Source organism: Drosophila miranda, assembly GCF_003369915.1.
Source record: "Drosophila miranda strain MSH22 chromosome Y unlocalized genomic scaffold, D.miranda_PacBio2.1 Contig_Y2_pilon, whole genome shotgun sequence".
Lineage (NCBI taxonomy): Eukaryota > Metazoa > Arthropoda > Insecta > Diptera > Drosophilidae > Drosophila > Drosophila miranda.
This window is the reverse complement of record NW_022881614.1, coordinates 8,267,272-8,289,498: the sequence shown is the minus strand read 5'-3', so window position 1 is coordinate 8,289,498 and position 22,227 is coordinate 8,267,272. Positions and strand designations below refer to the sequence as shown.

At 48.5% G+C, this 22,227-nt stretch overlaps 2 protein-coding genes and 1 pseudogene across 3 annotated transcripts; 2 read left to right on the top strand and 1 right to left on the bottom strand.

The window, feature by feature from the left end:
• Positions 1–991: 991 nt before the first annotated feature.
• LOC117193273 lies at positions 992–5,764 on the top strand (annotated as a pseudogene).
• Positions 5,765–6,253: 489 nt separating this feature from the next.
• LOC117193274 (mitotic checkpoint serine/threonine-protein kinase BUB1 beta-like) lies at positions 6,254–9,601 on the top strand. Of its 2 annotated transcripts, XM_033398018.1 has the most exons (3): positions 6,254–6,697; positions 6,753–7,148; positions 7,202–9,601. In XM_033398018.1, exons 1-3 carry the CDS (start codon positions 6,371–6,373, stop codon positions 9,314–9,316), a joined length of 2,838 nt encoding a protein of 945 aa, XP_033253909.1. In that variant the 5' UTR covers positions 6,254–6,370; the 3' UTR covers positions 9,317–9,601. The 2 variants fall into 2 exon arrangements, with proteins under 2 accessions (XP_033253909.1, XP_033253910.1); XM_033398019.1 differs by lacking the exon at positions 6,254–6,697 and having other exon boundaries at positions 6,976–7,148; positions 7,216–9,601.
• Positions 9,602–12,237: 2,636 nt separating this feature from the next.
• Positions 12,238–13,382, bottom strand: LOC117193275. Its single transcript, XM_033398020.1, has 2 exons — positions 12,571–13,382; positions 12,238–12,493 (listed from the first exon to the last, which is right to left on the bottom strand). The coding sequence occupies exons 1-2, from the start codon at positions 13,363–13,365 to the stop codon at positions 12,485–12,487; spliced, it is 804 nt and encodes a 267-aa protein (XP_033253911.1). The 5' UTR covers positions 13,366–13,382; the 3' UTR covers positions 12,238–12,484.
• Positions 13,383–22,227: the final 8,845 nt, after the last annotated feature.

The following is a 22,227-nucleotide window of genomic DNA, read 5'->3' as shown; positions in this document are numbered from 1 at the left end:
TCACTGCACCCGTACCCGTGCCCGTGCCCCCAGCAGTGCCCGTGCCCCTCGCGCCTTTTGTTTATTGTTTATTTGTTCGCTTGAGATCCAGCACTGGGTGTTGGCACTTATCGCTCCGCTCTCGCTCTCTCTTGGTCACTCTCTCGCTCTGTCTCCGTTCCTCTGCTTTGCGGTGCAACTCGGTGGCGACTCCCAACTTGTAACTGTAATTTTATTCGTGTTTTCCTTTCGACGGATGTCGTTCTTGAAGTCCAGTTCTTCGATGTGTGGCGAGTAGCCGTTGGTGGAGGCCACTGAAGTGGAGGCAACGGTGAATTTAAATGCTTACACACACGACGGTCACCATGCATGTGTACCTATGTATTTTCTTACTATTATCTACAATTGCACTCGTGTGTGTGTGCGTGTGCATGTGTATATGTGATGCTGGAGCTGGCTAGCACCAAAGACTATACAATACCAAGATGTTGCATGAGCGACCAAAAAGCTGTTCTATGGCGGGTCCTAACATTAGGACCCAAAAGGCACGAGGGAGCGCGCGGGGTTTCAATTCCCTTTTCGCATGTACTTCGTCTCTACCGCGAACCCGCTGCCTATCGGTTTCGTCTGTTCAACAATGCCTTCACCAGCAACGAAATAATTCTGGACTCTCGAGCCTCAGCACCGTCGAAGAGGTGGTCGCGGATCTCCGATGTCTTTGGAGCGGCACAGTGGGACCTTTGGCCGTCTCAGCTTGCTAAATTAGTTAGTGAATATGAGTTCAATAAATATTTGTACACTGAAAAAATGTTAAACTTTGAGTGCTTATATCTCCTAAACTAAAACTATCTTGAAAATTCGATTGGAAAATTCACTATTAGATGCGTACATTGAATTTATCTAAAGCACTCATACAATTGTTTGACTATTTCGGCTGAGTCCCCACTGTGCCGTGCCAAAGACATCAGCGACCTACGGTTTCGGCACGCAGCACTGACATGCTTTCACACCGACTCGACGCTGACCGAGGCATTGACGAAGCCGAGTAGCATTTCGGAGGCGAAGGTAGCGTAAAAGAGAATTAAAGTACTAGGCCCGCACGCCCGTACCATGAAGCGTCAAACGAAAATAGAAAAAGCATTTGTTCCTCATGCAACATCTTGGTATTGTATAGTCTTTGCTAGCACTCAACACAACGCATTGTGACGTCGCTGACGCATTGGAAACAAGTATAAAACACAGATTAACTATTGGAACACATTCACGCACTATTTTTTTAGATTTTTTAGCATTCGCGTTCACTTTTTAACTTAATTATTGGCCTCTTTTTCATCGCATTGTTGTAAAAATAGAGATTTTGCAGCAATGTGACCGCGGACCTATCGAACAAATACACATCAAAAATGTACCGAAATATACCGTCTCACCGGAAGTGCGCCAAACGGGTAAGTGAAGCGTGATTTCGTCAATTATCTGGTGCGCACTGGCAAACTAAATGCCACTGATGTGCCAGGGGATGGGGGTCCTCCGGCCCCGGGACGAACTCCGTCGCATGCCGATGGTGCTGGCGGAAGCGGGCATCGCGTTTTCGCCAACGAATCGGGGCCACAGGACCTGGGTGAAGCTTACCGACCGCTGAGTCACACTGGCGGCGGCGGTGGCGGCGCTCTCTATCGCTTCAACATCATTGACCATGTGCAGGAACAGAAAGACATGAACGAGGCAGAGTCCATCGTCGTGAATGCCGCCATCCATGGCAACTGGACCATCGAGAACGCCAAGGATCGCCTGAACATGTACAAGCAGGCAAATAATATTCGCGACGACTACAAGTACACACCAGTGGGTCCAGACCATGCTAGGTATGTGCACAGCACCACTGCAAGTATTTTCTGTTTGCCGTTGTGCGTTTTTTTTTTTGTTTTTTTGTATTTTTTTTTAAAGTTGCGTTCTGGACTTGGAATTTATTTCTTTTCCTAGACTGGAACGCAGCCAGTAGTCCTGAAACACTGTGCGCAATTCGTGAGGAGCCGAGCCGGCAGAGCGACGTGGTACGTTACACTAATCAACTGCGTTCTGGGCAGCCTTGCATGAGGTCTGTAAGTGCCACGGACCCGCGTGCAAGGCGTAGATGGAACGCAAATCGCAACGCAATCTTGGGCATGGGTTTCGGCCTTCATTGAGTACCACATCGCTCTGAAGCTCTGAGGTAGCGCACAGCTGGTTTTATTGTGATCAACCCTGCCGGTAAGTGACCAGTCGCCTGGCCATGTCTATAAAAGAATAGGGTTCCTCCTAACACCTTTGCTTGCCTCACTTTAGGAGCTTTATGGCCGAGCTGTCGATTTTCGTGACGGCCCTGAAGCGCAAGGTGACGGCCAGGGAGACGGGCTCCAACAAGAAGTCGGCCAGCAAGTCGTGCGCCTTGTCCCTGGTGCGCCAGCTCTTCCATCTGAAGGTCATCGAGGCCTTCAGCGGAACGCTCAAGAAGAAGAAGGAGGAGGAGCTGAAGCCTTACCCAGTCAGGCTGGCGCCAGAGCTGGTGAACGACATAGACAATGGATCAAGATGCTGGACTGCCCGTGGTTAATCCACGCAATATCAAAGTGGAGCCAGATGGTGCACCCATTCCCCTGATTGTAAGTAGTCCCTGAAATGATGTGAGGAAAATCTGACTCTGCGTCTGTACAGGTCCAAAGCAACATTCTGGACTCGCAGCATGAGGGCGAGAAGCGTCAGGAATGCGCTGTGATTCCGTGGGCACCGCCCATGCCCAACTGGAACACATGGCATGCCTGCAATATTGACGAGGGCGAGTTGGCCACCGCCTCCATCGACGACCTCTCCCTTGACTTCGAGCGGAGCATCCTGGATCGACGCCACAACGATAGCGAGTACCAGCAGTTTCTCGACTTTCGCGACAAGCTGCCCATCGCGGCCATGCGCTCGGAGATACTGAGCGCCATCAACGACAACCCCGTGGTGATCAGACGGGGCAACACCGGCTGCGGCAAGACCACCCAGATAGCCCAATACATCCTCGACGACTACATCTCATCCGGGCAAGGCGGCTACGCCAATATCTACGTAACCCAGCCGCGTCGCATCTCGGCGATTTCGGTGGCTGAGCGGGTCGCCCGCGAGCGCTGCGAGGAGCTCGGCGACGCTGTCGGCTATTCGGTACGCTTTGAGTCCGCTTTTCCCCGACCCTACGGCGCCATCCTCTTCTGCACCGTGTGCGTGCTTCTGCGCAAGCTGGAGGCGGGCTTGCGCGGCGTCTCGCACATCATTGTGGATGAGATACACGAGCGAGACGTGAATAGTGATTTCCTGTTGGTCATATTGCGGGACATGGTGGCCACCTATCCCGAATTGCATGGTGCGTACCCAGATGCTGTGTGTAAATCCTTTATTCAAATGGTTTTTTTTTACCGCACCAGTCATCCTTATGTCGGCCACTATTGACACCACGCTGTTCTCAAAGTACTTTGGGAATTTTCCCGTGTTGGAGGTTCCGGGCAGTGCCTTCCCCGTGCAGCAGTTCTTCCTGGAAGACGTGCTCCAGATGACGGGCTTTGTACTCTCATTGGAGTCGCGTCGCAAGCGCAAGGAGGCCGACGACGAGGAGCGACTGCTGCTCAGCGAGCACAAGGAGGATGGGGAGACGAACTGCAACAAAATCTGCGAGGACAAGTACTCGCAGCAGACGCGCACCTCCATGGGCATGCTCTCCGAGTCGGACGTCAGCTTCGAGCTGATCGAATCGCTTCTGTTGCACATCAAGTCCAAGAACATACCTGGCGCCATTCTCGTCTTCCTGCCCGGATGGAACCTTATATTCGCCCTGATGAAGTTCCTGCAGACCTCGAACCACTTTAGTTCCCCGAAGTACCGCATCCTGCCATGCCCCTCGCAGATCCCATGCGACGACCATCGCAAGGTGTTCGAGCCGGTGCCCGAAGGCGTCACCAAGATCATTCTGTCCACCAACATTGCGGAGACATCGATCACCATCGACGACATCGTGTTCGTGATCGACATCTGCAAGGCGCGCATGAAGCTATTTACCTCGCACAACAACCTCACCAGCTACGCCACGGTGTGGGCCAGGAAAACCAATCTGGAGCAGCGCAAGGGACGGGCGGGAAGAGTGCGCCCCGGCTTCTGCTTCACTCTGTGCTCTTGGGCCCGTTTCGAAGTCCTCGAGGAGAACCTCACGCCGGAGATGTTCCGCACGCCACTCCATGAGATGGCTCTGACGATCAAGCTGCTGCGCCTTGGGGCCATCCATCACTTTCTGTCCAAGGCCCTGGAGCCGCCGCCAGTGGACGCCGTGATTGAGGCGGAGGTGCTGCTGCGCGAGATGCGTTGTCTGGATGCCAACGATGCGCTGACGCCGCTGGGCCGCCTCCTGGCGCGCCTTCCGGTCGAGCCGCGCCTCGGCAAGATGATGGTGTTGGGCGCGGTATTTGGATGCGCCGATCTGGTCGCCAGCATGGCCTCCTACTCGAGCACCTTCTCGGAGGTGTTTGCCCTGGACATTGGGCAGCGTCGTCTGGCCAACAACCAGAAGGCCCTGAGCGGGCGCAAGTGCTCCGATCATGTGGCCTCCCAGATGTGGCAGAAGGGCACAAGAAGCACAAGGGCGAGCAGGAGAGCCGCTTCTGCGAATGGAAGGTTCTGCAGCTGTCCACCATGAACGTGATGTTCGATGCCAAGCAGCAGCTACTCGACCTGCTCCAGCAGGCCGGCTTTCCGGAGGAGTGCATGATCCCGCACCAGGTGAATGCCAATGTGGAAGATCCGATACTCGACACGGCGCTGGCCCTTCCTCTACCCGTTCTTCGTCTTCGGCGAGAAGATCCGCACTCGCGCCGTCTCCTGCAAGCAGCTGTCGATGGTCGCGCCCCTCCAGGTGATGCTCTTTGGCTCGCGCAAAATCGATCTTGCCGCCAATAACTTGATACGCGTGGACAACTGGCTTAGCTTTGAGATGGAACCGGAGCATGCTGCCATGATTGGGGCCCTGAAGCCCGCTTTGGAGGATCTCATCACGATTGCCTGCGACAAGCCGGACACTGTGCTCCAGCTGGAGGAGCCCTACGCCAAGCTGGTCGACGTGGTCAGGGATATTTGTGTGCAGACGTCTGGAGACTTTGGGCTGCGACGTGAGGAGGGGATCTTGCCGCATCAGTCGCGTCAAGCCGCCTTTGGCGTTGGAGGTGGTGGACCGGCAAAGAGAGGACGCTTCGAAGCAGTTGCTCCAGGAGGAGGGGGTGGCGGGGGAGGGCCAGGCGGTGGACGCGGCGGTGGACGCGGCGGCAACTTTTCCAATAATTTCGGAGGCGGCTATGTCAAGCGAGAATTCGGGCCCCGTAGAGGTGGCGGCTTTGGTGGAGACGGTGGAGGCTTTGGAAATGGCCCAAGAGGAGGCTTTAGAGGTGGAGCAGGCTATCGTGGCCGTGGAGGCTATAGAGGCGGCGGAGGCTATCGTGGCAGAGGAGGCTGGGGAAGTTGGGGAGGAGATAGAGGAGGAGGCAGCTTTGATGGCAGTAACGATGGTAATGGAGGCGGAGACTATTTCAGTGAAGGGGAAGCACATTTGGTGGCAGTACCTTTGGCGGCGGATCCGAAGCCGGCGGCAGCGATTGCAGCACCTGGGGCAGCTTCGGCAGCGGCTTCTAAGAATACATGATACCAAACGCAGTCAACAGGGGTTCGGAGTATTAGATTTTAAATATTACATTAATATTTGACAAATAAAATAAGCTGATATATCGCCAAACGGTTTTAAGGCTCATCGTTTAGGCCGTCAAAAACTTGACTCAATCGGAACTCTTCCTGAATCTTCTAAATCTGGTTCCAAATCTCTGCCGCTTTACTTTCAAATGAATTTCACCGTTATGCGGAGAGGTATTTTAGATTATCGCTCCGTTTAGTCGATAGGGGAATGGAGGAGCTTTATTGCTTCATTGACGTAAAAATAGGTCCTCATAAATTGAGTGTCATTTATTTGCTCTAAATGCATTCGTTTTTCTTTTATTTTTTGTTTCAAAAGGAATACCGGGAACAGTATTTTTGTACAATATCGAATCTACTATCGACAGTTCATGTTTTTACCAGCCCTACCATTTATTTCGGCGCATATATTTCATTTACAGTTGTGTCTGTCTGTCTGTTCCATTGTTTTATTTTCTCTTTATGCATTCGTTTTTCTTGAATTTTTTTATTTCGAACGGAATACCGGGTTTTCACCGAAAATATCGATAGATAGTTCATGTTTTTTGCCATCCCTAGCATTTATTTCGGCGCGTATATTTCATTTACAGTTGTGTCGGTCGTTCCATTTTTTTCTTGTTTTATTAGTTTTGTTTTCGAATGAAAAACTAAGATGGACTTTGACACCGCAAAGGAAAACATCCAGCCTTTGGCCAGCGGTCGCAATGTGAGCTTGCTGCAGGCGTCCCTCGCCCAGGACCCCACACAAAGCCAGGAGCTGCTGGCGCAGCGCAAGCAAATGGAGAAGGACGTGGACACATACACTGGCAGTGATCCGCTGGAGCCGTGGTATACGTACATCTGCTGGATTGAGCAGAGCTATCCGGCGGGCGGCACCGGTTCTGGCCTGCAGACGGCCCTCTACCAATGCCTGGCCAAATTCGAGCAGGACGAGCGCTACAGACAGGACAGGCGGCTCATCAAGCTCTTCATCAAATTCGTAAGTTTGGCCAAGTTTTTGCCAGTTCATGGAGTAATTCTTTGTTGGGCTTCAGATGGAGAAGCAGGAGGATCAGATCGAGTGCTACCAGCAGCTGTACAACAGCGGAATCGGCACAATGCTGGCGGACTTGTACATTGCCTGGGCATACAGCTACGACCTGAGCGGCAACATGCGCAAGGCCGACGAGATCTTCCGCCTGGGCCTCTCCTGCCGGGCCGACCCGCTGGAAGAGTTGAAGGAGGCCCATCAGCATTTCAACTACGCGGTTGCTCAGCGCATGCTCTATTCCGATGGTGATGAGGCCAATGCTGTGACCCAAGAGCTGAATAAGCGTCGTCTGGCGCTGCAATCGCTGCATGGTCAACGGAAGAGAAGCAGCAACACCATCACAGTGGGCAGTGTACGCACTGGTGCAGCGGTCAAGAGCCAGATGCCGGGCGTGGTGCAGGTGAGTGGAGGTGCCTTCTACAGGAATGTCTGACTGCAATTGTTCTCCCACAGGCGGATGCTCCCAGCACAAGCCTCATGCGCAATGCCCTTCGCAATGTGGAGGTCTTCAACGATGAGAACACCGATTTCAATGTCCCGCCACCAGTCGAGCCGGAAGTGAAGTCCAGCTTACGTTCGATCATCGACGCGGCCCGTGGTCAGGATAATCTTAAGGAGCCGGTGGCTTGGAACAAGGCCCACGCCAAGCCTCACAAGCCTGGCAAGATCTTCGGCTGCAATGCCGCTCCAGACCTGGCCTTCGACATACACGTGGATGAACAAAAGCTGCCGCCCATCACCAACTACGAGTTTCCGCCCAACTTTGTGGCGAAAAATAAGCCGCAGGAGGCCTGGATAACGCCAGTAACCATTGAGGATGAGCCCAACACAAACGGCCTGCCGTGCTACCAGAAGTGCATGCTGTACCCGCGCCCCAACCTGGAGTTCTCCCCAGAGGAGTACCGCGCCTATTGCTTCCTGAAGCGTCGAGATCCCCAGCACGCATTCGTGCTGCGCAACGATGAGTGGTGGGGCACGGGCAACACCTTGAAGGGTGTGCGTCGCTATCCAAATTTTTCTAGTGTCTCCAAGCCGCAGCCGCTGGACGAGTTGGACAAGTACTACAAGCCGCCCCCTGTTCCGGGTCTGCAGGTCGTGTTTGACAAGCTCTACAACGACGAAGAGCAGCAGGAGTACCAGGCGGAGGAGCTCCTGGCGGCCAAGTGGCTGGAGAAGCGGAATGTTACGGTGCACGGCAGCTTTGACATGGAGGAGACTGTATGCCTGCCCGGCAATAAGATGCCGCGTCGCAAGAGCTTCTTCCCTCCGGCCCAGCAGGATTCGTCCAGGAAATCCATGATGCCGCCACGTGTGTCCATGGTCCAGGAGGATGATGCCGTCGAACAGGAGACAGCTGCAGCTATAGCTTCAGTGCCTTCTCCTCCTCTAGTTGTACCGCAGCCGAAAATAGTGCCGATAGTGGAAATCTTTGAAGATTCGGATCCAACTCCCGTCCCCAAGGAAGATAAAGATAACTTTGCGATGCCTGCCCCACCGCTGCGCAAGATCGAGATATACCAAGATTCAGAAGATCCGATCCTGCCTTCGAACTTAAAACCTCCCAAAAGTGCCTTTTTCGATGCGGACGAGACCTGCTCTACCCAAATGTTCAACATGTTCATCAAGAACCAGGCGGTGAGCACGCCCAAGGGCTCCCAAAAGCAGGCACCGGCGCGACAGTTTGGCACCATCCTCAAGGAGCTGCCTCCGGATCCTGAGGAAGCTGTTTCTCCGGCAGCTGCGGCAGTCGAGTCCCCAGGGGAGACCCGCTCGCCGAATCTGCGCAAGCAACTCTCGACGATATTGGAGACCTCGGAACACGGCACCCACAGCTCGGCGGCCACGACGACCAAGTCCACCATTACATCCACATCCAGCTCTCCGGGATCTCACACGGCCGTGGCGCTCTCCAGCCGGAGTGCGAGTGAAGAGTGCACTCCAGCAGGAGCGCGCCTGCAGCGTTTGGGTGCCTCTGAGCTGTCCACAGTCGGCGAGGAGCCCGATCGTCAGTCTGGTGGGAACTTTTCGCGTCGCGAACTCTGGGAACCCAATGCTCCCAGCGTGCCGATGATGAAGTCCCTGCGCTTCCAGGAGGACAAAACCGAGACCATACCGAAGCCGCTTGCCCGCTTCCAGGAGGATAAAACTGAGACTCTGCCCAGGCTTCCGACTGTCATAGCGGAAGTTTCGCTCCATCAGCGATCGGCGGTTGCTGCCTCGAGCCTGGCCCCGCAATTGCCCACGCTGGACGACGAGGACGACTTGTGTGCGCTGTTTGTGCAAACGCCGCCAAAGTTTAAGACAATCGGCTATCCGTTGCAGGGAAATGCCGGCTCCAAGCGCATCTGCGATCAGACCACGCCAGATTTCTTCGGCAAGTCCATACGAGTGGCGCCGGATGCCAAGAGTTCCTTTGCGATGGCCAGTGGCAAATGTGGTGTCAATGTTTCTCATTACAACGAAATCGCCTTCCAAGAACTCAATATGATTTTTGTGATTCCTTTCAAAATACTCTTCACTCTTCTGCTGACAATGCTCGATTTTATCCAAAGATTTCTTACGTACTGATTCTAAATTGCTTTGAGTTCGGTCTTGTTTATCATCTAAGTATTCTGTTAACGCGTCAATATTACAACCCCTCTGTTGGACTCCGAATAACAACACTGAAGGCAATTCTTTCGTGGTCGAATGAACTGAGTTATTAATTGCATATTCAGCCTTTATTAAAAGTTTGCTCCAATCTTCGTGATTTATTGGCTCAGTTATTTTGGCGAGCATAGCTTTCATAGTTCTGTTAACCCGTTCTACCTGACCATTCGCTTGGGGTGAAGCAGTTGCCACTTTCACGTGTTCTATATTATTTTCTAGCAAAAATTTACTAAATTCTAATGATGTAAAACACGTTCCTCTATCGCTGATAATTCTACGTGGACGACTATAAAATTGAAAATACTTTGAAAAACATGTGTTGACTTCTTTAGTGCTTGTCGTATTTACAGAAAACAATTTTACAAATTTCGTAAAGGCGTCAATGACAACTAATACATGCTTCTTCTTTGATATAACAGCGGGAAGTGGTCCAAAATGGTCTACGTGTAAGATTTCGAATGGGATTGGTCATTTAGGAATATTGTGAAGTGTTCGATTATTCGCATGTGTGGGGACTGAAAACATGATACAATTTAAACAATTTCCTATAAACAAATCGATTTTAGATCTCATATTCGGGAACCAATAATGTCTTAAGATTTCTTTCATACATTTTTCGGATCCTAAGTGACATAAGTTTTCGTGAACTCTTCTGATTATTTGCGTTTCCATTTCAGCTGGGACATAAAACAGCTCAACGTCGTTCTCACCTATTTTATAAACAATTCCGTCGCTCAATGAAAATTTCTTAACAGGTCCATGCTCCAATTGTTCTTTTAATTTTCCTATATGGTTGTCCCTGTTTTGTGTTATCTGAAGCTGAAGATTAATGTCGTCGCACTCAATCACGGAAACTATTCGGTCTTTGTTATCACTTTCATGAATTGTCACTATTGGTTCATATTCAAAATCTTAATTAAGCGCTGAAGGATATCTACTTAAGGTGTCCACATGGGACATATATTTTCCACTACGATGTTTTAAAGTGTAATTATAATTTGCTAGCTCTATGGCCCATCTGGCGGTATTTGAATGAAGACGTCCCTTTCCTAAACATAAAACTACTGAGTTACAATCTGTTATAATTCTAAACGGAATCCCTTCTAAATAAATTCGAAATTTCCTCAATGAATAGATCACAGCTAACGTTTCCAGTTTGAAACTTACGTATCTTGCCTCTAGTTTTGTCGTTCTCTGTGAAAAATATGCTGTTGAGTGAAACTTATTGTCATCTTGTTTCTGCAACAAAATTCCACCAAAGCCTTCACTACTTGCATCACAATGCAATTCTGTTTCTCGATTTGGATTATACAGAGCTAATACTGGTGACGAAATCAGTTTTTCTCGAAGATATTCAAAAATTTGTATGCATTTGTCTTGAAGCTCAAACTAAGTTCCAGGTTTTGTAAGTTCTTGTAATGGTTTTGCTATTTTTGAGTAAGCAGGGATGAAACGCCTAAAATAAGAGAATAATCCCAAAACCTTTTGCATTTCATGGCGATCTTTTGGCAATGGCAGATGCTTAATGGTTGCTGTGTGTTCACAGTTTGGGCTTATTCCCCTACCAGAAAGGGTATATCCCAAGAACTCAATACTTTCATAACCAAATTGACATTTACTAACCTTAATTTCTAGTCGATATTCTGCGAGAATTCTTAAAACTCTACCTACTGTTATAAGATGTTCGTTCAACGACTTGGAACCTATAGCGATATCGTCCATATAAACTACTACATTACCCTCGCGAATTAATGGTTGTAAAATGAAATTAATAAATCTCATAAATACTGCTGGTGCATTCAGAAGTCCAAAAGGCATTCTTGTGTATTCATATTGTCCGCTAGATATGACAAATGCTGTATACTGCACCGAACTCTCTGCTACTTTTACTTGGTGATAACTGTGTTTCAAATCTAAAAGTGTAAAAATTGTGTTCCCTTCTAATCTCTCTAAGCAGTCGTCTATTAGTGGCAATGGATATCCATCACGAATGCAAATCTTATTAAGCTGTTTGTAATCTACACACATTCTTTTTTCCCCTGATTTTTTCTTAACTAATACTATTGCAGAGCTGTAAGGCGATTTACTTTCTCTTATGAAGCCTTTTTTCAATAGTTCATCTATTTGGGTATCTACTTCTTTTTTCTCCTGATATGAAAGTCTTCTCGGAACAGTGCGTACAGGTTCTTCTGATTTAAGTTTGAGATTCATTTCGTAGTTATGTTGAATTGCTGGAATGTTAGTTAAGTCTGAATAGTTAAGTTTTATCAATTCCATGAATTTACTACGTTCTTTATCAGTTCGCTTTGGGTCGATATTATAGCTGTCCTCTTCTTTTGTTATTTCAATACTATATATATACGGTATATCTATGTCGGTTCTCTCTAATGATTCACTTGCCATATGCTTTTGCTCGTTATCTTTCAATAAAAGGTCAATGTTATTACAATTCAATTGGTCACTAATCTTATTCTCATAATTTTCATCCTTTAATAATCCATTCTTATTGATATCTGATAACATCATCTCACCATCTCTATTTGTCAATACTACATTTTCAATTTGGTCACTCTCAATGTTCACTAATACTCTATTTTTATCTAAGTCACTGTTCACTAATACTCTATTTTCATCTAAGTCACTGTTCACTAATACTCTATTTTCATCTAAGTCACTGTTCACTAATACTCTATTTTCATCTAAGTCACTGTTTACTAATACTCTATTTTCATCTAAGTCACTGTTCACTAATACCCTATTTTCATCTAAGTCACTGTTTACTAATACTCTATTTTCAATTGAGACCATATTGCTTTGCGTAACTCGCTTTACATTTTCAATTTCATTTTCAAAAATTAATTTTATTCCATAATTTTCAAGGAAACTGCGCCCCAGAAGGACATTACACGAAATATAGTTGTTTGGTACAACGAAAAATATAAGTTCTTTTTCAATGTTATGAAAAACTAAATTGACATTTTTTTTTTTCCAAAAATGCTTATTCTCGAACCGTTAACTCCAAAATACTCTGTCGGTCTTAGTACACCATCAAAATTTTCATAAGGTATCGCCGAGCGCTGCATCAAATTAATAGCGCTACCGGTGTCCAACATGCCAGAAAGAAATTTAATTTGATACCTGCGTTTTATATCAGTGTAAAAATATACCCCTACCTGATTAACAATAGGAACAAAAATATTGTTCTCCTCTCTGTCGTCCATTGGCGGGTTGCTGGCTGTACCCACGGATCGCTGGGTTGGCATAGGCTTCTGTTGGCAATCCTTCACCTGGTGCTGCATGGATCCACACTGGAAACACGATCCCTTCTCCCGCTTAGGTGCGGGACACGATGAAGCATAATGGCCATGTGCTGAACAATTATAGCAGCGCACCTGGCTCCGGTCATTTCCGGAAGCGGTCATCCCAGTGCGCTTAAAATTCGTCTGGGTACTCTTCCTCAAAGCCTCGTATTGTCGAGCTAGCTCCTTAAGTTTTCCGATGGTCGACGCTGAATACAATAAGGCGATACTGGAAGATCGATCACGAAAACCATCAACGATGAACTGCACTGTCAATTTCTCTTCGATGTCGGCACGCATAGCAATTTCTTCCATGCGAAGAATATATCCCATTACGGAGTTTTTCTCCGGGTTGAAAAAGGTTTCCTTCAACAGAAGTACCACGTCGGCAGTTGAATTGCTGCGGCCAAAAGTTTTTAGGAAGTTTCCCTTAAACTCGTCGTAAGTCTTTGATTTGTCGACACGCATGAACAAGTCCGCCTCTGTTCCCGCCTTCATCAACATGAGCACACAACGAAGCTTAAAATTGTTGCTTTCGTTCACGCCTCCGCAAATCCGTTCAAAATTCAAGACCCATTCAGAGGCTTCATTATTTTCACTGGCAGAAAAAGGGGCAATAAGTTGCTTGACCATTCGGATGTCATCGGTCATATAGTTGTCCATTACCATTAAAGAAGCCAGTTTCTTCTTTTTCTCAGCCACCCTTATTGCGGCGTCAAGTACAAGTGTAATTCAAGTGTCTGAAAATGAGCAGATCGACGATATGAAAGAAGAATATCGTCGATCTGCTCATTTTCAGACACTTTTCCATCCGATTCAATATCCGATTTATTCACCGGACTTTCAGAAACTTCGTCCATTCCACCACTTATGGCAAGCTTACGAAGTTGCCTTAGTGTTGCGCTGGTTGGAAAAATGATCTCCTTCTCCAGCAACCACTCTACAATTTGTTCTTTGTCAATGTTTGCGATGGTTTCCTCGGCCATTTATAAAATGTGGAAAATACTCGTTGTCGGGGATGCCAGTAGACAAATACTTATGTAGGCCCGACCGTGCCGCGTGTCCTTCGAACAGGACTCTCCACCCAGTGCCGCGTATCCTAGTACAGAAGCCCCAGACCCAGTACCATGCTGATAAGGACTCGTACCGGTGCCCCGATTAGTGTACCAGGATCGGGATGAACATCCGCTGGATAGCGTCCCGCAGGAAGGACGAGCTGCAGAGCCTAGCTTAGCAGATGCCGCATGATCCACGACTCACACCTGCGTCGCCGCGTCCCCAGGGCGAGGGTGTAGGAGAGGGAACCCAGCTTTGCGGATGCCGCGTGAATCCACGACTCACATCCAGCATCGCCGGGTCCCCAGAGGAGACAGGTATGGGGAAGGGAAGCACAGCTTGGGGGATGCCGCATGATCCACGACTCACATCCCCTTCGCCGGGCCCCCAGGGAATAGGGAAGAGAGGGGGTGGGGCTGAGGGACTCCTACGGGCGAAAGTTCCGAAACCGGTGGGTTGAGGTGGGTGTCTTTATTGTGGGGGGAATAAATGACAAAAATTTACAACATTTTCGGGAAAACTTCTGGTTCTGTGCGTACACCCTGCCTACTGCACCGATCTATCCCCCCCAGAGCTCACATACGTGAGGGGGCTCACCCTTGCTTTCCCTTCCTTGGGTCCGGCGGCCGGTCCTCGTCACGTCGGTGGCTTCCTTTGCACACCGCGGTCACAGCTGGTTTTTATGCACCGCGTCCGGCTTATTGCGTACACGGCGCGGTCACGGCTATTTTTAAATCTAGTTTGGCTTCCGTCGCACAACCGGTCTGGCTCAGCCCTCCCAGATCACTCCCGAGCCTCGCCCGCGCTGGACCGTGCCAGGCCTCTGCTTTACTATTTGCAGCTTCTCCGCCGCTTCGTGGCTCCGCAGCTTTCGGCTGTCGGCCTCGGCTGCGTGGGCGATAGGCGGCTTCTCTGTCGCTTCGCTCTCTTGCATTCTTTTCCTTTGCCTTCGGCCGTTCTCTCTCTTGCTTTGGCTGCGTGGGCGTAAGAGCGACCGGCGAGTCTCTTCGTTTCCTTCTCTTCCATGTCGGCTCTCTTTGCTGCGTGGCCGTAGTAGGCGTCTCTCTTTCGTGTTGTCTCTTCGCTGCAAATAAGTAAACGCCTCACTATTTTAGGGGTTTTCTTAGCCTATTTCTTATTTTAATTGGGGAAACTAAGGATTCATTGTTCGTTGTCTAAGTAATACTAATTATAATAGAAGTAATAAGAATCGGATAAAAAGTGATAATGAAATAATGAAATTAGATAACCAGCCGTCGGGGCGGTCCCTCCAGGAGATGGTGTCGTGGTTAGTGCTGTGGAGGCTTATGCCTTCACAGGACAGATAGCTTTGCCCCCAGGATGGGCTACCTTTTCGTTGAGATATACATAGCTACAGTTCCCCAGTGGTGGGTGTTCTTTAGTCGGGCCTTCGACGGCAGTGCTTTGGCTTTTATTGATGTCTGGCCATGTGTGTTATTACTCTTTCCTGGCCGTTTCTTTGTATTCTGATTGTATTCTTTGGTTTTATCACCGCTATATATTTTAAACCCCGTCTAGTGCAGAACCCAAGCCCACCTTCATTTATTCAGAGTTTTCCAACGTCAAATGCAACTATGCGGTAAACCTGGGGAAAAGTGGAGGTATGGAGTGGCTCTTTCAGGGATTTCTATCCCCAATAAATTGATCAGTGCCTTGTAATATTAGGCTTTAGATTGAAACGCTTTCCAACAGTAAAAGGCACCATGGCTGTTTGAGATGCCAAGCTTTTTTGGCACCTATGTGTTTCAAAAATGAAAAGAGATTTCGGGTTAAACTTTATAATTCGTATTTAATCTTGGTGGCTTAGCGGAAGCCGATTGCTTGCTATTGCCAGATAAACCTTATGCGAGATCGATATGCAACCAATGCGCAGAGGGGTTAGCATAGAACTAAACTATAGACGACGGCGTTAGATCAAAGTGATTGCCGAAGTGGCGGCGGCAGAGAGCCCCTTTAGCGGGAGAGCGCAGCAGCTCTGCAGAACGTCAACGTTTTACAACATAGGCGGCTCTCTCTGCTCATACAATAATAATGTTAAAGTTACGGTTATTCTTCAGCGGCTGGCCCGAACATACTCCCCCCGTTGGGAGCTAGTCTCTCAACAGATTCCTTAAGGGGCAGCAAACATAGCCGAGTGACGGCCCTCCTGATGTTTCCTGAGGATGTCTTCAGGTCAGCGACGCGACACACTCCGTCCTTGCCCAAAACGCCATCGACCACTCTAGCCAGTGGCCAACGCATTGGAGGAAGATTTTCGTCCTTCACCAGAACGAGGTCGTTCTTGCAGATGTTTTGCGCGGGGGTACGCCACTTCGCGCGCTCTTGCAAAAGAGTGAGATACTCTTCGCGCCAACGGCTCCAAAATATTTCTGATCTGCTGTAGTTGGGTGACCCGCTGCCAGCCATCCAGACGATTGTAGTTCAGCTTCGTTAGGTCAGGCTCGAGGATTTGCTCATGGGGACCGCCTAAAAGCAGATGAGCAGGAGTCAAAACGTCTAAATCATCAGGATTTTCTGAAAGCGAGAGCAAAGGGCGAGAGTTAACAATTGCAGTGATCTGACAGATCAGAGTGCGCAGCTCGTCGAAGCTAAGCACAGATGGTCCAACTGAGCGGTACAGGTGATATTTTGCGGTCTTCACGGCCGCTTCCCACAACCCGCCAAAATGCGCAGAGCGAGGTGGGATTCGTGGACCTCCTTCATATGCGGTTCGCTCAGACAAAGCTTCTTTAGCTCCAGAAGCTCGTTCTTGGCCCCAACGAAGTTTGTCGCATTGTCCGACCAAATTTGACTTGGCCTTCCTCGAGTGGAAGTAAAACGCTTTAGTGCGCCTAGAAACGATGCGGTGGTCAAATCCTTTACGAGCTCCATGTGTATAGCCTTAGAAGTGAAACAGATGAATACGCTAATGTAGCACTTGATCGGAGGCCTCGTGCGGATTTCTGATCGGTAGAAAAAAGGTCCACAGTAATCTACTCCAGTGACTTCAAAAGCTCGAGATCCTTCCAAACGTTCCTTAGGTAGGTCTCCCATGATGTGTTCGACCATGCGCGGCCTAGTCCTGAAGCATCTCACACATCTGCTGACGACCCTTGACACTGCCTTAACACCTCCAATGGGCCAATATTCCAGCCGAATTTTGGATAGCAAGGCGCGAGGTCCGGCATGGAGGTTTCTTTCATTATAATATCTTATCAGCGCAAAGGTAATGGAATGTCCCTTTGGCAGAATGAGCGGGTGCTGAGCGTCAAATCCTAGCGATGAGTTGCCAAGACGACCTCCAACTCTAAGTAGTCCAGAATGATCGATGAACGGGTTGAGCGAACTAATAGAACTGGATTTCATGACTTGACCATTGCGCCGAATCTCCTTTATGTCCATCCACAAATTTGCCAGCTGAATGTGTCGAATTAGAAGATGCGTTCCTTGCCGAATATCAGAAACGGTGAGTCCTGGATGCCTAAGACGATGTATAAATTTATGCATGTAGGCGAATGTGCGCTGCATGCGAAAGAATGAATTCGCAAATTTGCATCCGGACGTGAGATCGGCATGTGGAGACGTGATTAGCAATCCTCTCTTGCGAAGCTCCAAAGTTGCTATGTTGTTAGATGGAGATACAGGCCACTTATCCTTGGAGCCTAGCAAAAAGGATGGGCCGTGAAACCATAGCTCTGACTGGATAAGATGGTTGGGAAGCGAGCCTCTCGAGAGAATATCAGCAGGATTTAAAGATGTGGGAACATAGCGCCATTCCATGGCTGCCGTCAACTCCTGAATTGATGCCACTCGATTTGCCACGAAAACTTGAAATTTAGCTGGCTCGTCCCTAATCCAAGATAATGCTGTTGACGAATCCGACCAGCAATAGAACCGACCTGTAAAGATTCCCATGTCCTTTACATTCTGCATGATTTTCGCAAGCAAATGGGCTCCACTTAATTCCATCTAGGAATCGATATAGTCTTTAGCGGCGCCACTCGCGACTTTGAGCACAAAACGTGGCTCAAAGACTGGGCTTCCCTGGACACGACATACACGCAAGCGCCATATGCTCTAAGCTGGCATCACAGAATCCGTGAACTTCTGTAGCCACACTAGAACGAAGAACCAAGCGAGGAAATGAGATCCGAGAAATGCTTGCCAAACTATTTCTCAAGTCCATCCAAGTTGAATGCAACGCTGAGGGTAGGCTTTCATCCCAATCCAAATTTTCTCTCCAAAGCTGCTGAAGGAAGTTTTTGCACCTGACAACGACTGGATTTATCAATCCAAGAGGGTCGTAGAACCGCGCAATCGTAGATAAAACCGACCGCTTTGATGGCTTTGAGTTTGTGTCCAGTGCGGACAAGGCAAAAAGCAGCTGATCCGAAGCAGGGTCCCACGCTAAGCCGAGAGTTTTGGCAATGTCGCTTCCATCATTAAACTTTAGGAACTTCTCTATGTCATCTTCAGGGGTTCCCTCAAGTACTACCTGGTGACTGGAGCACCATTTCCTAAGTCTAAAATTACCACGGGACAGTAAAGCTGATGGTTGGTGCATCTTGTCCATGACCTGTGCGACCGAATTACCGCCCGAAATAAGGACATCCACGTAAAACTCCTGCCGCAGAGCAGCTGAGCCAAGAGGGTAGGACTCACCCTCGTCGATGGCCAGCTGGTGCATTGCGCGGACCGCTAAAAATGATGCAGCCCTCGTCCCGTATGTGACGGTGTCTAATGTGTAGACTTGAACCTCTGACTCGATGGAATCTCGCCATAGGATGCACTGATACAAATTGTCGGGTGGAGACACTCGTACGCAGCGGTACATTTTACAAATGTCCCCAGTGAGAGCGACTGGATATGTTCGAAAGCGAATCAATATGTTAAACAATGCAGGCTGAATAACAGGGCCTGTCATCATCACATCATTTAGAGAATATCCAGTTGATGTAGCTGCGGATCCGTCGAAAACGACACGGAGTTTTGTCGTCGTACTGTCCTCCTTTAGGACACAGTGATGAGGCAAGAAATATTTGCAGAGACTACGGGAATCAGGGTTGACTTGGTGCATATGATGCAAATCAATGTACTCCCTCATAAAGGCGGAATACCGCTCCTTGAGTGTAGGATTACGCTCCAGTTTTCGCTCCAGACTGATGAACCGTCGATAAGCCTGAGAATAAGATTCTCCTAAACGATCAGTATTGTTATTTAGCGGCAGACGAACTGCATACTCCCCGGATGGCAACCGTGAAAGGTGGCTTACGAAATGTGCTTCACAATCGTCTTCTTCTTTGGTATTCAACCCAGCCTCCACACAATTATCGACTTCCCAAAATATACGAAGAGTTTTATCCAACCTTGCTTCCATTTAAGCTATCGAATCTGGACAATTGTGCGTAGCCAAAAGCGCCGAGCTTGATACCTTCTGTCCACCGCCAGATACAATCCACCCAAGCCGGGTCTTCTGCAGAAGAGGCAGTCCATCGGTGAGTTTGATTTGCCCTACGCAGAGGAAATCATAAAAAACGCTCGCACCAATGAGAAGATCAACCCGTTGAGGATTGAAAAATGCAGGATCAGCGAGCTGAATGTTAGATGGAATACGCCAATCGGATACATTTACTGTCATACTTGGTTGAGAATCGGTAATCGTGGGGGCGATGAGAGCAGTAAGTGTAGTTGTGTAAGCAGAGGTGCGAGAATGCATACAAATGCTTATGGTGGATCCCTCAGTAGAAACGCTGGTATCGCCAAGCCCAGACACAAGTGCAGACGATTGAGTTCTCCTTAGCTGAAGCTGCTGGGCGAACCTGGATGTGACGAGATGCAGCTGCGATCCTGAATCTAAGATGGCACGACAAGGAACTAAAACGCCACACCGATTCTTTACGAGAACCACGGCTGTAGCCAGAAGCACGACATCAGAGTGAAGACCTTGGGCAGCAAGAGAGGTAGACGGTTGAACGGCCAGATCGGGAGGAGTAATACCTGGGCAGCCTTGTGTTGTGGGCTGTATACTATCGAAGTGCAACAAACTATGATGCCTACCGCCGCATACTCGACATTTTGCACTATTGCATGCGCGGGTCCGGTGCCCCGGCTTTAGGCAATTGAAGCATAGGGAAAGCTTCTTCACTTCTTTGTGGCGCAGCAACGGTGAGAGATTTCCGAATATCTTGCACGAGTATATTCCATGGCCCGCTGAGTGGCAAAAGACGCATACGTCGGCGGAAGAGTTGGAAGCTACAAACGTTTTCTTAACCTGCGTATAGGAATGGTTTTTTCCCACCTGATCGCTACTAGCGTGTGTCGCTGTAGCATATTCCAACCGCTCCATTTTCTGGCAGCGTTGCTGCAAGAATTCGAAGAATTCCTCTGCGGTAGGTATAGCATCCGACGATGTGTGCTCCTCCCATTTGGTTTGCGTCTTCGAATCCAACTTCTGCAGCAGCATGTTGATGACCATGAATCCTGAAATCTCCTCAGCAGTTCCCAATGTCTGCAACGCTCGCATGTGTAAATTGACTGCATCCGAAAACTCCCGAAGCCTTTTAGCAGAAGGCGAGTCTACCCTCTTTAGCCCAAGAATCTTCTTGATGTGTGCCTGGAAAACAAGTCTTTTGTTATTAAAGCGTTTATTAAGTATATCCAGAGCCGCACGATAATTGGCACTGGAGAGCTCTAACGATCGAACCGAATCCAAAGCCGCATCCGCTTCAATCACCGATTTGAACATTGCCATAAAATCCGAGAACTCGACGTATCCACCAGAAAATTTAGGCACCTTCAGCTCAGGAAGTCGCTGCTTGTGAGCCATGATGATGGTACTATGTCCGGAATGGCTTGGCAGAGTCGTAGAATGGGCAGCGGCGTGTGACTGGCTTACTTCAACAGCAGCCAGCAACTCAGCTTTCAACGATATGAAAAGAGTATCGAAGATTTCGCGCAGCTCACTCCCAATCTCGTTTTGATCGAGAGCCTCCAACTCATTATGGGCCTTATTAAATTCCTCTCGAATTTCTGCCAACATATCAAGGCGCACCTCGACTTCCGCGGCGGTCAGCTTATCGATTTTATTCCCCGCGAAGGATTCGCCAAGCCTGTGCAATCGATCATATAATGACTGACTTTTACGCTTATACAGACTCAGTCTGGAATCAGCCACCACAATATTTCCGCCCGCGCCTGTATTCGGATCGTTGTCCATGTTAACCGTTGTGCAATTCGACACAACAACGGAAAATGAAATACCGCTTAAGCGACGATGTATAGACGCGAGAGCGAGAATGCAAGACACGAAAAGTCAAGAACCGCGGCTGCAGCTGCGCAGAGAATGAGAGATTCGACGCTTAAAGTACCGGAATTTGTCTATAAATATTCCAGCCGCACTCTCACTGAATTTGCACTTTAAACTGTTTTTCAACGTGCACCCAAATGTATTTGTTGGTAGTTAAAATACCCAACAACAAAATATTGTATAAATAATAAGTGTTTTAACGGAACGCGATTAAACAATGGTTTTATATCACGTCGGGGGGTCACCAATGTTTGAGATGCCAAGCTTTTTTGGCACCTATGTGTTTCAAAAATGAAAAGAGATTTCGGGTTAAACTTTATAATTCGGATTTAATCTTGGTGGCTTAGCGGAAGCCGATTGCTTGCTATTGCCAGATAAACCTTATGCGAGATCGATATGCAACCAATGCGCAGAGGGGTTAGCATAGAACTAAACTATAGACGACGGCGTTAGATCAAAGTGATTGCCGAAGTGGCGGCGGCAGAGAGACCCTTTAGCGGGAGAGCGCAGCAGCTCTGCAGAACGTCAACGTTTTACAACATAGGCGGCTCTCTCTGCTCATACAATAATAATGTTAAAGTTACGGTTATTCTTCAGCGGCTGGCCCGAACAATGGCTTCTCTGAATTTGTATTATATCGACCGAAAATGTGTTAAGTGCAAATTGGTTCATTGTTATTTCTATTAGCCGCTAATTGATGGGCGGACAGTTCCCCCCCACCACTTTTCTGCATAATTTGGGCAGGACAGCTGTAAGGATCCTGCCGCCTGCCGCACAGATGACGATCAAATTGCATTGTGGCTGACAGGCAGTATCCCGTGTTAAATTGAATTGCCAAAAAGTTGCTAAATGAGAACAGTTACAATAACAAAGGCGACAACCGCAGCGACTACAAGCGGCTAATATTGAATGCAGAACAGCACAGCACAGCACAGGACACAGGACACGGGACGATACGGAACGGAAGGGAACGTCACGTAACAGAAGAAGGAACATTTAACAATTTTCGAAAAATTAAATCAGAGTTTGTGGTGCGGTACACAACATGCAAGATACCCAACATTGATAAACATTCGCTGCAGGAAATAGTCCCGTTGCCGGGGTCGCTGCTTGGCATACCCTTGAAAAAATGTATCCCCCCCAGCCACATGTCAGGGATACCAATGGGA